This window comes from Tamandua tetradactyla, chromosome 3 (assembly GCF_023851605.1).
Source record: "Tamandua tetradactyla isolate mTamTet1 chromosome 3, mTamTet1.pri, whole genome shotgun sequence".
NCBI classification, from domain to species: domain Eukaryota; kingdom Metazoa; phylum Chordata; class Mammalia; order Pilosa; family Myrmecophagidae; genus Tamandua; species Tamandua tetradactyla.
In genome coordinates this window covers 10354743-10372003 of record NC_135329.1, presented here as the reverse complement: position 1 = coordinate 10372003, position 17261 = coordinate 10354743, and the positions used below count along the sequence as shown (strand labels likewise).

Here is a 17261-nt window from a genome sequence, read left to right as displayed (position 1 = left end):
CCAATTTTTTTTCTATACCCCTTTTCATTCCCTTTCATTGATCACTAGCATTCTAATCTACTAAATTTATTTTAACATTTGTTCCCCCTCTTATTTATTTTTAATCCCTATGTTTTACTCATCTGTCATAGATAAAAGGAGCATCAGACACAAGGTTTTCACAATCACACAGTCACATTGTGAAAGCTGTGTCATTATACAGTCATCTTCAAGAAACATGGCTATTGGAACACAGCTCTACATTTTCAGGCACTTCCCTGCAGCCTCTCCAATATACCTTAACTAAAAAGGTGATATCTATATAATATGTAAGAATAACCTCCAGGATAACCTCTCAACTCTGTTTGAAATCTTTTAGCCATTAACACTTTGTCTTTTTTCTCTCTTCCCCCTTTTGGTCTAGATGGTTTTCTCAATCCCTTAATGCTGAGTCCCAGCTCATTCTAGGATTTCTGTCCCATGTTGCCAGGAAGGTTTACACCCCTGGGAGTCATGTCCCACGTAGAGAGGGGGAGGGCAATGAGTTTGCCTGCAGTGTTGGCTGAGAGAGAGAGGCCACATCTGAGCAGCAAAAGAGGTTCTCTGGGGGTGACTCTTAGGCCTGATTTTAAGTAGGCTTAGCCTATCCTTCGCGGGGATGAGTCTCATATGAACAACCCCTAAGATTGAGGGCTTGGCCTGATGCTTTGGTTGTCTCCACTGCTTGTGAGAATATCAGGAATTCTCCACATGGGGAATCGAATTTTCCCCCTTTCTCGCCATTCCCCCAAGGGGACTTTGCAAATACTTTTTTATTCACTGTTCAAATCACTCTGGGATTTATTGGGGCGTCACTCTGGACAAACCTGCAAACTCTCATGCCCTACTCAAGGGAACTCATGATTTTAACAAGAACCCCAGGTGACTCATATGCTCACTGAAGTTTGAGAACCACATGCCCATAGAATGTTCCAGAATGTCCCCTCTCCACCTCAACAGTAAAGAAATGCCTAACAGACTAAACCCATACATTGTAATATGTTGCTGAGTGTAAGAGAAATGGAAAACAAATCTTCATGGGTCAAAAATGAAGAGAGAAACAAACTAAAAAGTTAAATAGTCAAGTTAGGTTGCCCAAGGAGTGGCGGGCAAGGACGCAGGCCCAGGGCTGGGCGGGGGGTTCAGGTGCCCTTGGCCAGCTTGAGGCAGAGGCGTCGGACCGAAGCTCTAGGCACGAGGCTGGAGCCTGTAAAGGTGCCTGTCAGAGAAAGGCGGACCGGGAAAACCAGAGATTGTGTCAGCTAATTAGAAATTTGCAAGATTGAAGAGGTATTGGCTATTCACCTCTGCTGTGAGAATTGATAAAATCAAACAGCTTTCTCAGCCGAGGTGCGCCTCACAAAAGGGGGTCTGAGTTGGGGCAAGGAAGGTTCCAGGAGTCGTTTTTGAACACTGTATCCAATAAGGTCTGCCAAGAGGCAAGTGCTGGGCTCTCGGGCACCCTCCGCCCCCGGGAAAGGTATCCCATAGGCAGGAAAGGGGTCGGGGCACAGAAAGTGGGGCGAGGAGGTGGCAGAAATGAACTGGCTGCTTTTAAAAGATTTCTGAGCTTGTTCTGTGCAGTTCCCCCTTTAGCCCTTAACAGACTCATCTCCTGCCCCCACCCGTTAGCCCACCCGCCCTGGCCAACCCTGGGGCCGCCGTGGGGTGTGGGAGGGCAGCCTTGGCATTGCACAGCTGCGTCAGAGAAGCACCTGGGGGGCTCCTCAGAGACGAGAGGCGAGCCTAGGACCAGGCGCTGGGCCCAGTTGGACCCTCTCCTGCCAACTAGCACCTGGCCAGGCCCCGTTTAGGGGAGGCAGGGTCGCAAAAATCACATTACAGATTTAACTTGAGAAATAGTTTGGTTGAAGAATGCAAATTGCTATTCAGATTATGTAAAATTATATATATATATATATATATATATATATATATACATATATATATATACGTGGCTGGGTGACAACTAATAGCTACCGTTTGTTGAGTGTTATTTATCAGACACATGCAGCTTTAAACCTATCCTGTTGGGTCCTCACAACAGCCCTGTTAAGCAGGTATAATTCTCGTCCTGTCCCGTCTCGTAGATGTGAGAGCTTGGGCTCGGGAGGGTTACAGATGAGCAATGACAGGTTATAAATGAGTTGCAGATGCAAGAGCTTGGGCTCGGAGGGGGTTATATTGATGGGCGATTATAGATTATAGATGAGTTGTAGATGCAAAGGCTTGGGCTTGGGGGGTTATTGATGAGCGATTACAGATTATAGATGAGTTGTAGATGCAAAGGCTTGGGCTTGGGGGGTTATAGATGAGTGATTATAGATTATAGATGAGTTGTAGATGCAAAGGCTTGGGCTCTGGGAGGCTACGCCATTTGTCTAAGTGATTAGTGACACTGGGACCCAAACCCAGGTCTGTTTGACTTTTTACATCAATTTATCAACAGAGGCAACCCTGGGAAGTGGATTGCAAACTATTTTTATCCTGTTCTTGATACTTCTTTTCCAAGTTTTCTACATAAATTGGAGAAAAAAATAATGACAAACAAACAAAAAAAGAATCACACAACCAAAAAAGTGAGCCTTTGGGATGTGGGTGTAAGGGGAGAGGGCCATGGGGAGCGGAGGATGGTGACGTGACACACGGATCCCCTGCCCCTGGCGTCTCTCCAGGGTCCTGGCTCAGTGAGCCAGCATCTACGCAGACATTTGGGCTGCACTACGGTTTTCTTCTCCAGCCTCTGCTAGATGAGAGAGGCCCAGGGAGGCGTGCCCCCGGCACCGACAGCCCCCCACCCTGCTCCTCCTCCTCCCCCCCACAGGTCAACCCTTTCCGAGACCGCATCTGCAGAGTGTTCTCCCACAACAATGTGTTCTCCTTCGAAGATGTGCTGGGCATGGCGTCCGTGTTCAGTGAGCAGGCCTGCCCCAGCCTGAAGATCGAGTACGCCTTCCGCATTTATGGTGGGTGCAAAACCTCTGGGTGATGGAGTGGTGGTGGTGGTGGGGGGCCTGCTGTGCACACCACTTCTGGAATCCATCAGCGCCGGTGCACCATGGAGGGAGGGGGTGCCAATCGAGACTTCACGTGTGTGTACATGGAATGGAATGGAAATGAAGCGAGACAACAGCTCTTTCAGTGAATCCATGCCCCCCTGTCCCTCATCATCAGAGGCAAAAGGAGTCATTGCAGAGGTATGGGCAGGCCAGAGAGAGAGGACGATGTATGGGTGCAGAGGAGTTAGGCTTGTTGGTAGAAACAGCATTGGACGCGAAGTGAAGAGATTTGAAGGCTGGTCCCAGCTCAGCCAACAAAGGACTAAGAAATCTCCAGAAAGTCATTGCGCTTTTCTGGGCATTGGTTTCCTCACCTTTAAAATGAGGGAGTTGACAGAGGTGACCTCTGGGGTCCCATGACACTTTTTGGTTTTTAAATCTCTCCGGGGTGGCCCCAATGTCTTGCTAAAGTTCTGCTCTTCACTGAGTAAGTGCTCCCTTCCTCGACCGGGAATTCTCAAAAGGGGTGAAAAGGAAAGAAGCACTGGGATCCCGGGAAGCCTGCCAGCAGCCCAAGGTGCAAGGCTGTGAGCGCCTCGGGACAGCTCTGCGGCCCCAAAGGACGCGTGCATTTTGATGGCATCTCACTTGCCATCCTCCCCATCTCCATAGGGGGGACCATTTCATTTCTGCCTCACCCAAGCAGACTTGGAGGGAATGGGGTGGAATGAGTTTTAAGCCTGATGGATCTGTGCGGCCTCAGTTTTCTCACCAGTAACGATGGCTCAGTCATATTTTCATCACTCATGTGTTCTCAGTCTCACCGTCCTTTTCTGAGAATAGGTGAGTAAACGACCATCCTACCATCCGTTTCTCAGACAGCAGCTGTAAACTCTGGACAAAATATACAAATCATCTACCTGACAGCACTAGAGAGCTACCAGAAGCAGATTCTAGAGGGAGGGGACACTGGAAGAAGCAAAAGTCATTAGATGGATTCCCACCCCTTGCCCCCCAATTGTTTCACCTGAGAGCAGGCTGCAGTCAGAGAAGAGCCAGAAAGTTTGGGACAATTACAGGCCCTAGAAAGTGAGGAGACAGGCAATGAAAGAAGAGACTCAGAGGGGGCAGCCCCAGTTTGGGGTATCAGCTCTGCCCGAGTCTCGGTCTGACTTCTGAACCACTCGGTTCCCATCAGCACCCACCCTTGGCAAACTCAAAGCAGCTCAGCTAAGCATAGAGGAATGGAGCTGAGATTTGAGCGGCCACCTCATTCCAGTGAGATCTCAATTACCTCTGAAATTTTTCTTAAAGCACTCTTTTTTTGAGCAACGAAACAGAATCTAGAGTTAGGTGCATGGGTAGGTTGGTGGTAGAATTCTCACCCGCCATGCAGGAGATGGATGTTCAGTCCTTGTCCACGCATTCCCCCACCCCCAAAATCACGCTGTGAACAAAATTCCTCATGACACACATACCGCATATCTGCCTCTATGTGTGTGTGTATAGATATAGATGTACATATATGTAGGGAGACACATAAAAAAATCTAGAGTTTCCACAAGATAACATTTACAATTATGCAATCTAAAATTACTTGATATATATAAACATACATTCAGAAAAAGGAACCCATCTCAGGAGAAAACCCAGTGAATGGAAACTGACTCTTAAATGACCTATATGTTGGAATTAGTTAACAAGGAGTTCAAAGCAGTTATTATTAACCGTGCTCAATGATATAAATGACAGTATGCTCATAATGGATGAAAAGATAGGAAATATCAGCAGAGAAATAGAAACCATAAAAAAAGAATCAAAAGGAAAAAGAAAATATCCGAAATTTAAAAATGCACTGGATGAAGGTAACGGCAGAATACAGATGACAAAGGAAAGAGTCAATAAAGTTGAAGATGGAGCAATAGAAATAATAATGTCCTAAATTTGATGAGAGACCAATTTACATATTCAAGAACTCTGTGAACCTTAAGCAGGATAAAAACAAATAAAATCACATACCCAAATTCTGTTATCTCAGCACTTCACCACCTGCCACTCCAGTGTTTCTCCTTTCTTACCCCAAGTATTTCTGGTTGTCTCCCATTCCCAAATATTTCAGCACCCACCCTTAGCAGCTTGAGAATCCCAGCTGCCCAGTCACTGCCGCTCTGTCAGAACTCCCACCGCAGAGCATTTGCTGTACTGGCTGAAGCCCCTGCTGTCCCCTGAGGGTGCCCGTCTGGATGGGGCAGCAACTCTGGGAGCAATGCTCATCCAGGCTGGGAGCCCCTATTTTAGTGGAGTCCTTAAAAACCTATCCTGCAAAAAGCTGCCAAGGAGGAGCAGCAGGTTGTTGGTTTTCTATTGCTGTGTCACAGGTTACTGCAAACTGGGTGGCTGTAAACTATGCATGCTGGTTATCTCAGTCTCTGCGGCAGGAGCCTGGGCTTGGCTGGGTCCTCTTCTCAGAGTCTCGCCAGGGGGCAGCCCACGTGCTGAGCAGGATGTGTTCTCCTCCGCAGGCTCGGCTGGGGAAAGAGCTACTTCCGAGCTCCTATGGGTTTTTGGCAGAATTCATTTCTTTTCAGCTGTGGGACTTAGGGCCCCATCTACTTGCTGGCTATTGGCTGGAGGCTGCCCTCAGGTTTCGCAGGCTTCCCTCCATTCCCCCCTTTTCTTGCCAGTTGGGCTTCACACCATGGCTGCTTTCTTCTTCAGAGACAACTAGAGAGAGAGAATCTTGAGCCAGTCTGCTAGCAAGATGGAATCTTATACAACATGGTGTGACATGCAAGTGATACCCAATCTCCCATGCCATATTCTGTCAGTTAGAAGCAAGTCACAGGCCCTGCCCACCCTAAAGGGGGAAGGGGCTTTCTATGAATATGTGAAGATAAGGCTGCAGGGATGAGAGGGGCACCCTAGAGTTTGTCAGCCACCAGCCACATGGAACTGCAGCCTGGGATGCGGCTGGAAGGCGGTCAGGGGAGAGGCAGCCACCTCTCCTTTTGCCTCTGTGCTGCTTGATCTCCATCTGTGCTTCTGTGCACCTCCCTCAGGCTTCTCTTTCTGCAGACGTCGCTTTCACGCCCCTTTCCTCTGGGCCCAAGATGACTCCCCAGGCCCCCGTGTGCACTGACTGCCGAGCTACAAGCATCTGTTTCTCACTTCCATTTTTCTCAGGAGATGCTGGTCAGCTCAGCCAACTCAATGGACTGGCTGCCTCCGGGCCAGCTGACCACCCTTGCCTACTCCACTACAGCCGAAAAGAAGCAGAGTCCCACAGAGAAGCATGGCTCCAGAGGACTCCCCTTGGGGAGTGGGGATGCTTCTCAGAGATGGTGAGGCAGAGGTGGGCAGATGTCCCAAAAGATGCGTGCCTCGCTGTCTTTCCACAGTCTCCAAAACCAAACCAACCACCTACACCCTTCAGGGAGCCGGAGAGCAGCCGGTCCTCTTTAGGTTTCAAGGCACAGGAGCTTGTGTTCAGCTCAGAAATGGGGAGAGGCCGGACTGAGGGGCAGTCAGAACAAGAACCAGAGGCCACACTGCCCCCCACAGGGTCCTTGTCACCTCCTCCGCCGCCTCTCTTCAGGGCTCCCCTCCCCAACCCTCACCCAGAATAGACTGATTCCTTCTTCCTTGAGCCCAAGCACAAAAACAAAAGAATCAAAGCCTTTATGCAAATAAGCTGTGCAAATAGATGCCTGGGGACCCATAAACTCCAAGGCTTCATCAGATACACACAGACACATCTTAATTCTCTTTGGGCTTGGAAGCTTTTTACAGCGCTGTCAGGACGATAGAGACAGGACATACGAATTCCTAAGCCTTGTGCCTCAATAAATTGGGGAGGTGGTGGTGTAACATGAAGGAAGAAGGCGGGGAGGCGCAAAAAGAAGGAGAAGGACACGGAAAGGTGGGGCTGGCCATGGTAATGGTTTTCAGCCAACGTCTCTAACCCTATACAAAATGTGGCCCACGGACCGAAAGTATCAGTTTTGCCTGAAAACTTATTAGAAATGCAGAAAATTGGGCCAGATCCCAGAATCTGCATTTCAACAAGATCCCCCAAGTGATTCCTCTGCACCATAAAGTTTAAGAAGCACTGTTCAGATTCACAACATCACAACCTTATCAGCGTATTGGAATCAGCATATGGAATCACCTGGGCTGCTTTAACAGAACTACTGATGCTTGGGCCCCATCTCCAGGGACTTGTTATAATGGTATTGGGTGTGCCCTGGTTGTGGGCCCTTTTTTAAAGCTCCCTGGGTGAGTCTAAAATGCAGCAGAGTTTGAGAACTACTGCTCTAATCCATTGTCTCAGTTAAAATTTCATTCAGTGACCCGTATGTTAAAAAAACGTCTGGAAGCAGACAGGCCAGAGCTGGGGCAATGATTCAAGGAAGTTGTCAAAGGCCCAGGCTCCTTCAAGCTTCCTAACCTGCCATCTTCAGTATAGGACTGTTCTCCTCAAGGTCACAAAATGGCTGCTGTGCTGACAGGCATCTCATCTGCAGTCTAGGCAGGAAGAAAAGGGGATAGGAATAAAGGGATAAGGAGAAAATGCACATCCTAAAGCACAGATAAATCTACTTTCCTATAACAAACCTTCATGGAAGCCACCCCAGCAACTTTGGTTTATACTTCACCAACTAGAACTATGCTACGTGGCCACCCATAGGTGCAAGGGAAACTGGAAAGCTGAATCTTTTAAGCTGAACCTGGTGTCATCCTGATTGGCTATTGGACAAGAATCCAGCAGGTGCAGCCTCCTGGGACTTAGCTACTGGGCTCCAGTTTCTTTGTTGCTGGATACTTCTCCCCTCCGACTCTCAGCACTGCTGCAGAGGTTTTCTATTTGTCAGGAGACCACCACGATAGCAATGCCTTCCTATTCCCATCAGCATAGCTTTGGCCAGATGTGAATTACCCTCAGGCAGATGCCAGAGAGCTGTCTTCCTACCTTCCCAAGACCTGATGAAGCAACAAAGGATGCCAGAGCTGGGCAGAGGCAAGGGAAGAAATCTTGGTTCTCATGGGAATAACAGTGAAAGTGTGTCCTGCCTCCCTCAATAAATGGGCCAACGTTTTGCAACAGTACTTTGTAAATTGCAAGGAGCAGTAATGACCGGAATGGTGGGACGACAATGATGATGATTGCAAGGGTATCTTGGGGGAACCCGGGGCACAGCTTGATTCCACCAGCTCCCTAATCTCCGCCAGCTGGAAGCAGTAAGATGAGGCCCCCACAGTGGCCCAAGACTGCAGAGCCCCAGGCCTGGCCCGCGGCCCAGAGCTCCCAGCCCCCAGCCCTTTCCCAACCTTCTCTGCCCTTGTACCGCCAAAGGAGGGGAAAGCTCCAGGACTATGTATTTTTTCACTCCAGCAAATTATTCTGCTTCTAGATGACTTGGGATCAGAGCCATATCACTTTGTTGCAGCCGCTGCCTGTGGGAGCTGGGCCAGCAGGATATCTGGGGACACTGCAGAGTCCCAGGTCGAGGCCATAGAGTGTCTCACCAGCAGTGAGCTGGTCCACATGCAGCTGTCCACTGCCTGCAGACCAGTGCTGGCCCCTCCACCTGCCCCCCCTGCTCTGAGCCATTCCCCACCATGTGTGACGACAGAGGGGGGCTTTAGTGAATATCTTAGTCCTCAGCCTCCACTCCCCGGGGCTGATAAACATTCAGCCAGGGCAGAGGTAGCTGCTCAAGCAGCCAGGTGGTTAATTGTCCCTTCCACGTCCATGCCCTGCTTTAGGGCACAGAGACAGATGTCCTGGCTCTGCCCCTGACAACCCCTGTGACATCAGCAAACTTCTCCATTACAATCTCAGTTTCTTTCACGAACCCCATGCAGCTCTCTCTCTCATTCAAGGTGGGATATCACACAGCCTCTTTAGGTTTGCACTTCTGGAATTTAACAATCATCAGGGTTGTAGAGCTGAGCCTCTACTAGATCTAATAAGCATCTCCTGTCCTGAGCATCTTCTATATTCCAAACCCCATGCCAGGAGCCGTGTGGGTATTTTCTTCTGTAATCTTCACAAGAACGCTGTTTTGGAGGCACTGCTGTTACTCCCATTTTACAAATGAGGAAACTGAGGCTCAAACAGATTAGTTAGGACGAAATTTGGTGGCAAATCCCAGGAAACCCTAAACAACAGTGACCTGAGCGAGACAGCTCCCAAAATCGCAGGAAAGCATGTTTAGTTTTCTAACATGTAGAACCCAGAGGCGGCTGTCCCTGTAGCTCTGAAGGTCTGCAGTGTCCGGGACCCAGGTTCCTCCTCTCCTGTCACTCAGTCCCTCTCCTTGGTTGTCTCGATGTCCAAGGAGGCTGCACCTGCCCCTCACAAACCCTCCCAGAGGGTGCGCACGCCTCTTTCTTTACTCTACTGGCCAGAATTGAGTCACGTGGCCATATCTAGCAGCAAGAAAGGCTGGGAATTGTAGTATTCCTTGCAGGCGATCACACGCCCAGCTAAAAGTTGGCGCTTTGTGGTGATAAAGGCAGTTATGAGTGGTGAAGAATATGTACTACCTGTGGCTTCACACTGCCTGGGTTTAATCTTCTCTCTGTCCCTTCCCAAGATATGACCTCAGACAGTTTGTTTGCTCATTTATTCAGCACGTCTTCCTGGAGCACCTCCGTCATTCCAGCACTGGTGCAGGGACTAGGGATACAGCAGGAAACAAAAAGACAAAAGTTCCTGCCCTTGTGGAATTTACATCCTAGTAGCAGGCATTAAACATGCTAATGATAAAGGATATAGTATCTTAGGTGGCATTTGGTGCTGAGAAAAATAAGGCAGAGAAGGGAACTGGAAGCCCCGTTTTAGACAGATGCTGGGTAGCTGGGTAGCGAGAGTGAAAATCTGGCATTTGAATGGAGACCTGAAGGGCATCTCGGGTGGAAGCGTCCCAGGGAAGGGGAAACCACAGGTGCAAGGGCCCTGAGGCCGGAGCGTGCCCAGTGAGGAGGCAGTGTGGGCAAGGGGGAGTTTGGGGGGGGGGGGTCACTGTCAGGACATGGGCATCTACTCTGGGGGAGATGGGGGGCTGTGGGAGGGTGACAAGTTTAACAAGCTCTCTCTGGCTGCGGGCAGGGGGAGAGCCAGGAAGCTGGTTAGGAGGTGACCGCATTGACCCCAGAGAGAGGGATGGAGAGTGCGCCCAAGGTGGGGGCTGCCCCGCAGGGAAAAGGGACTGGAGCCTGGATTTCCTGAAGGTGGGGCTGGGAGGATGGAGGATGTGCTGACCAACAGCGATGGGGCTTGAGGAAAGGAGAGTCGAGGATGCCTCAACATCATGAAGAAGTGGAGGTGCCCATTTGCCGGGAGGAGCGCTACCAGTGGGGCTGGTTTGTGGGGGTAGCTTGGGTTTGGGTGTGTTGAGTTGGAGGGACCCATTCGACTTCCAACTGGAGAAGGTGGGGAGGTGGATGAATATATGAGCCTGGAGTTTAGGGAGAAGCCCAGGCTGGAGGTAGGCGTTAGGATTCATCAACCTATAGATGACATTTGAAGGCAAAAGGCTGAAATTAGGCCAAGGAAAGACACTAGGTTATTTAAGCTCTGCATGCCTCAGTTTCTCCATCTGAATTGTGAGGATTAAATGCAATAGTATAGAAAGCACCTGGACCATGTCCTGGTCCATCTGTTGGTGTCTGCTGCGGTGGTGATTATTATAACTTGCTCAAGGTGACTGCATTTACTCCCTGGCTAAAGAGTGGCTCAGGGACAGTGTTGGTTGTAATAGCCTCACTCTGGCATTTAAGGCCCTTCTCAGCTCAGCCCACCTTGCCTTGCTCCCAGGCCCTTCTCAAGCCTCTGCCCCTTCAGGCCACTAGTGCCAAATGCCCCGGTGCTTTTCCTTCTTTGCTGCAGTCCCCGGTGACACTGTCATACCCTCCAACTGCTTTCTCTGTAGCTCCAAGTTTTAAGGTCTTCCCTAATGACTCCTCCTCCAAGTAGGCATCCTCATTCGTGCCCATGTCCCATCCAGACATGGACTTGCCCACCTGGAAAACCCCAGAGCCCTTGGTGCCTCTCAAGCTGCCCATCCAGTTCTTCCCAGAGCCACCCTGCTTGGGTGCCCTATGGCTCCCTGCCACCCCAGCTTGGAGGCTCCTGGGGTAGGAACCAACCTGGACCACCTCTGTGTCCAATGCCTGGCTCGGGATCAGGGGCACTTCACAGGGAGAGCAAGGAGGGTGGTGAGCTCAGGGCAAGTCTCGAACCTCAGGGCAGAGTCAGAGCCCTTCAAGCACTTGGAGGAGGACAGGCGATGCCCAGACAGGGGCTACCTTCTGCAAAGGCCTTTCTGCTCGTAGCCAGAAGACCCACAGCAGGTACCGGAAGGGTGAATGGGGACACTTCCTTCATGTAGGAAGCAGCTGGAAATGGACCCTCGTGCTATATCTCCAAGGCTCATGTAATGAGCTTATTTTCTGACTCAGAAAGGAGGACCCAAAGTCTGACAAGGATCAGAGGCTGGACTGGCAGGACAGTGGGGGAAACGCTGAAAACTGGGCATCATCCTCAAAAGCAGGGCCACCAGGGCTGTGGTTACAGGTTAAGGAATGATGCAGGCAGGACACATGAGAGCCAGCAAGCCAGGGCCCCTGTGCGCCCCTCTGCTCTGCATGCTGGGGCCACGGTAGTGCCGTGGGCTATTTGGGGGGAGCATGCAAATGGGCTGGGGCCTCCCTTTCTTCCCTTGCCCTCACCCTTCTTCCATCTCCCCCCCGCCCCCCATGTGAGGGTATGCAGCCGGTCCCTACCCAGAGGATGGAGGCCGCTCAGGGCTGCAGCCTGGACTGCCCTCATCTCCTGACCCTTCAGGGTGCAGTAGTTCCCACTGCCGGGTGCTGGGTACTGTAAGGACCTTGTCCCCATGTGACACAGGAGGTAGAGCCGTGTGGTGCCCAGACCACATGGCTGCCTGGAGCGGGGCTCACACCCAGGTCTCTGGCTCCAAATCGGACCTGCTTCTGCTCTCCAGGCTGCTGAGCGTCAGCCTCAAAAGCCACTGGCTGTTAAGCCCCAGATTTGTCTGCAGCCTGCCCTCCCGCCACAGCGCCCCACCCTTGAGCCTGTTTAGTCTCACTGAGTTACAGGCACAACCCCACTAGGGACAGGTGGGCTCTGGGGCCCTCTCAGAGGCCCCTGTGGCAGAAGCAGCCTCCTTCCTGTCCCCCACTGCCGGCCCTTTGCAGACTTCAATGAGAACGGCTTCATTGATGAGGAGGACCTGCAGAGCATCATCCTGCGGCTGCTGGACAGCGACGACGAGGCTGATGACCTGCTGGTCGACCTGGCCAAACACGTGCGTGCCGGGGGGCTGCACGGCTGGGCCCTCCCCACCCCCTGCATGACAGGGCGCCCTCTCCAGAGCACGCGGGTCAGACCTGGGCTGAGCCCGCAGCAGGTGGCACCCGGGCGCGCAGCTGGAGACAGCTGCCCCTCCAGTCCCGGCCAGGCTCCCTGCAGCAGTGCACACCCCCCACCCCTCCCATCCCAGGGGTGACCCCCCCAACCCTGCAGGGGGGCCAACGGCAGCTCAGCATCAGAGAGACGTAGTGTCCCCTGCCCCACTCTCGACCTCCACCATGATCCCAGCACAGCACAGTCCCCAGATATTTGGGGGCGCAGGTCAAAGCGCGACAAGGCCTGGGGGTGGCCTGGCAAGCCCACAGGGTGGCATGGCTCCATGTGTTCTAAGACCACCGAAGCCTGCAGGGGGCTTGGGTCCAGACGGAAACTAGCAGCGAAGCGAAGCCCACAAGGTGCACTCGTTTGAGGGTGTCATTGCCACCTCTCCCAGCTGCTGGGTCCCTGCCTGGGGCTGGGTGGCAGGGGTGGGGGTGGGGTGTCCCTGTACTCCTGCTCACACTGCCCAGTGCGTGCTTGGGATCTTCCCGAGTGAGACCAGCCCATAAGGACCCCACCCATAGCTCAAATAACCTGCTGTCCCCAGCTTGTTGGCCTGTGGCCTGGGGGCGGGAGCCGCCTCTCAGGGCATCAGGAGCCAAGCGGACGAGACGGGTGTCGGCTGCTGGCTGACGCAGGTCGCGGCGCAGGCTATTTTTCTCCAAACCCCTGACCCCTTTCATTAGCCTGACTCGGGACCCCTCTCTGCACCCCCGCCCCTGCCCCCCACCCAGCAGGTCCTGAGTGAGTCTGATCTGGACAATGACAACATGCTGTCTTTCTCTGAGTTTGAACACGCAATGGCCAAGTCTCCGGATTTCATGAAGTAAGGTGCTCAGGTGGGGGGTGGGGGCCCAGGGTGGTGCCCCCTGTCTGTCTCCTGCTGATGGCTTTCCAAAGGAAGTTCCAAGTATCCAGGGCACCTTGCAGATTCTTGCAAAATTGGGCCCTCTTAGAAATTAGGGAGCCTAGAGAAACTGGGGAAGAGGGGAGGATTGGCTTCCAGGCTCTGCAGCAACATGGATGGCCCAGCCTTGGCCGTGTGACCCCTACAGCCGGCACGCCACACCACTCCCAAAGCTCCAGGACTGACCGACAGAATCACCCCCATTTCTGTCCGCTGGTTCCTGCACTGTAAGGTCATGAAACTCTGCCATTTTAGATGGTGCTAAAAGAAGCTTGCAGACAGCTTTGGGTTGGATTGGAAGAGCTTCAAACAGACTGTCACCCAGAAAAAGGGACAAGAAAGGAGGTTAAGGGAGGGTGCCTCTAGAACTGCCCCTCTCAGAAGTCAGAGGCCCTTTAGACCCGCAGACTAGGTGATGCATGGCGTTCTCTCTCTCTCCTTCTCTCTCAGCGCCTTTCGGATTCACTTCTGGGGATGCTGATGTCTCCGCAGATACCTGATTTGGCAGTTTCAGGGGAGACCACTTTGGAATTCAGCTCCTCCAGGCACTGGGGGAATCTGCTGGGAATTGTGGCTTTGCCTCTGTCTCTCCCTTACCTTTAGAATGACATTTATCAAATAAAGCAAAAAGAGAAGCCTTTTCCTTACCCCATGGGTTCATTTTTTTCTTTTAAAGCAGCATCATATATGATACACTCTACTAAGCGCTGCTCATTCCCGGGCTGACGTTTGCTGATGATGCAAGCTGGGCCGGCCAGGCTTCAAGTCCCAATCCACAGCCCAGTGGGGGACCAGGCCAAATGGGATGAAGTTCCTAAGGAAATACACACAGTCTCCGCACAGTACCCCCCACCACATCCCTCGGCACAGGGCCACCTCATCGAGAGGCGCACACAGCGATTGCTCCCGTTGGCACCTGGTACCCAATCCTGGCCCAAGGGAGAAGACACATGGGCCCCACCTGTACTTGCAGGCCCTGGGGATGGGACAGTGGATGACTGGCAATCAGAGTGCATGTGCTTTGCTGTTCAGCCAAGCCCTAACATGGAAGTGGCGCCCACAGGAACGCCTTGGGGCCCAGCTCATCAGGGGGTGTAGAGCACAGGGGAAGCCCCTCATGGGGTCTCTTGTCAGAGGCCCACCTGATGGGAGCAGGGGTTTTCTTCTTTACGCTTTCCTGAGGGTATAGTCTACAAGCCCTGGCTTACAGGGAAAGGCTGTTCCACCCTCATGTGTCCTTGTACTGGCTGGGGTTCCCTTGCCTTTAGTTCCTGACTCACCCATTCAGGGGTAACAAGGGCCCCGTTGCTTGATGGAATCCCCTTGATCAAACCCAGGAGGCAGTGGAATGTTAGAGAACTGCTGTGGTGTGGGTACACCCTTGGCCTGAGGACCCCATTCCCAGATCCTGCCTAGTGAGGGGCTTTCACCCAGGAGGTGGGAAGCAGACACTCCTGACCCCGGATCCCCCTAGGTCACCCCAAGTGTGCAGCTTAGGAGCCCATGCTCAGGTGTCTGCTTCGGACCTGGAGACCTCTGAAAACGTGGAGATTCCTTAAAGAGTTAGGTTCATCCTGGTTCACTCCCTCCCAAACCCTTCTAGAAATGGTCTTGAGGGTAGCAGCCAAATCAGTCTGTGCATGCCAGTCGGAATGCAACGGAAGCTTCACATAGCTTCTGCTCTGAGGCACCGCCCCTGCCCCAGGGCCCTTCAATCTCCATGTGGGTTATAAGCAGGGCATGTAGTGGAAAACAGGCTTGGGAGTCGTTAAGACCTGGATTCAAATCTAGTCTGTCCCACTTATGAAATGTGTGACCTTAGGAAACCTTCTCAACCTCTCTGACCCAGTCTCATTATTGGTAAAGTGGGGATAACCACATCCTCCTCGCAAGATTATTGCATGGACTAAATGATGTGGCTGGGGCTCAAGTGGGAATTCCTTTCCAATGGACAGTCAGTACAATTTCTCTGGGGTCATTTCATTTTCCTTCTCAGACATGGGATAATTGGGCTTCCTCAATAATACCAGTGGGAGCAGGTGGCAGGGGTCTCTATACCTGAGTGGCCTGCCACTGAGACTTGGGAACCCTACACTTTTTTGCTCTTTCTGCCCTCACCTGGGAAAAGCTGAGTGGTCCAGCAGGTAGGTGGACAATGTCTTTTGTTGGCTTGAATCCCTTGGGCTGAGCTTTCCACAGGCCCTTCAGACACAATGCTGTGTGACCCTCAGAAACCCTATCCTGCTCTGGCCAAATGTTCCTAGAAGCCAGAGGAGAGGAGCACAGGATGGTCACAGCTTAAGATTTTATTGCAAACCGGCCACATGATCAGGGCCAAGGCTGTCAGCTGTCTGCAGCGGGCTTCAAGCTCTGAACTCGAAGTAGCAGTCTCTCTGCCGCCGCTCTTGCGGGGCAACCCTCTTGCCTGATGGGAATGTCTGGTAGGTCTTCAGGTTCTCGGGGGACACTCTTAAAAGGTGCCACTTGTTCTTTGGAGTCAGAGGAGGCCTGGGGGCAGAGATGGAGCCTGTGTCATGTGGTATGTGGGGGTAGGGAGTGTGGCAAATGCCCAGCCCAGCCCCGCATACCCACTCCCCGGCCTGTGTGGCGCTGTGCACCTCTCGTCCGCTCAGCATCAATAAATCGTCCCGGCTGTGCGAGAGTAACTTGTCTCTGCTTAATGTACAGAGGTTAAGAACCTGGAGGTGGGCACCAGACAGACCTGAGGTGGAATTTTGGCCCCAACATTGCTAGAAGTAGACACACGTAAAGCGGACTAACATCAGTACTCTCTCTTGGCTCTGCCCTGGGGAGGAAATGAGGTAATGCCCAGACAGCTCTTCACTGCTGCTGGACAAGGAGGCAGCACTCGTGCAGGTTATAAGGATGGTGGCGCTGATGGTGGCAATGAAGGTGATGGAGGTGACAGAGCTCCAAAAGGGGAGGGTCTCATCCGAGGCCCCGAGGAGCAAATCAGGTGAAGGGTGGAGTGCACCCTGGGCCTCCTGCTTGCCCCTCCAAGCCCTCCCAAGGGGTCTTCATTGATCCCCCACCCCACCCAGCTCCACATAGGCCTACGGGACAGACAGGTTTGGGAGAGGCCATTTCTGGTGCTCTCCCCTCCTGCATGGGGTGTGGAACAGAGAAGTAGAAACTGAATTGGGGCTTCCCAAGCTCTCTGTAGCTGTTGGAGGTGCAGATCCTGGCCTGAGCATCTCAAGAGGACACCTGTCCCCAGCAGAGCCCCGACACCTTGTCCCTAGGGACTGGCTAGCTCAGAGTGACCCGAAGAGATAGAGATGGCAAACCCCAAGTCCTGGATTGGGCACTAGGACACCTGTTCCCTTCCAGGCTCTGCCTCCAACCCCTGGGCCACCTATCACCGAGCCTCAGTTTCCCTATTTATGAAATGGGGATGATAATGCTGGCCCAGCTCTTGCAGGGAGGAACCTTCACAGGGGGTTAAGTCCGTTTCTTTACAAACCATTAGCACCGTGGAAGGGGTTCCTGCCTTACCAGTCACAGCGCTGGCACAGCTCAGGGCTCTCGAGTCAAGCAACGGGGGAGCCTGGGGCTGGACACCCACGCTCTGCCCATCGATGTCCCGTGGGGAGCGGCCCGACCACCGGATGCCCCTTCCGCACTGTGTGTGGGTTGGGGTGGGGGGCGAGGGGCCTGCCAGGGCTCCACGGCCTGCCCTGCCTCCTGCTAGCCATGGCGCATCCGCCACCCAGGCCCGGGCACTGGCCACCCGCCTGTCCCCGCCGCCCGCTGACAGCTCCCAGGGAGACACAGCGGCAGCGACTTCAGATCCCCCGGGTGCCCGGAGCGAGAGAGCGCGGCTGCGAGAGGGCCCGGATGCTCTCGCAGGGCAGGGCTGGCCTGGGCTGTACGGACA

At 52.8% G+C, this 17261-nt stretch overlaps 2 protein-coding genes across 4 annotated transcripts in view; one reads left to right on the top strand and one right to left on the bottom strand.

Annotated features, from left to right (window-relative positions):
* The window catches only part of CIB4 (calcium and integrin binding family member 4), a 59166-nt gene extending 45165 nt beyond the window's left edge, over window positions 1-14001 (top strand). Inside the window, exons 4-7 of one of the 2 annotated variants that reach the window (XM_077151819.1) lie at window positions 2843-2984; window positions 12243-12352; window positions 13194-13282; window positions 13814-14001. In XM_077151819.1, coding sequence (XP_077007934.1) covers window positions 2843-2984; window positions 12243-12352; window positions 13194-13282; window positions 13814-13844 — 372 coding nt within the window. In that variant the 3' untranslated portion in view covers window positions 13845-14001. Of the gene's footprint in view, window positions 1-2842; window positions 2985-12242; window positions 12353-13193; window positions 13288-13813 lie in introns of both variants that reach the window. The other variant, XM_077151820.1, reaches the window with a different exon arrangement.
* Window positions 14002-15654: 1653 nt separating this feature from the next.
* Window positions 15655-17261, bottom strand: part of CIMIP2C (ciliary microtubule inner protein 2C) — a 33462-nt gene continuing 31855 nt past the window's right edge. For both annotated transcript variants that reach the window (XM_077152351.1, XM_077152352.1), the window contains exon 4: window positions 15655-15871. In XM_077152351.1, coding sequence (XP_077008466.1) covers window positions 15707-15871 — 165 coding nt within the window. In that variant the 3' untranslated portion in view covers window positions 15655-15706. The remainder of the gene's footprint in view (window positions 15872-17261) is intronic.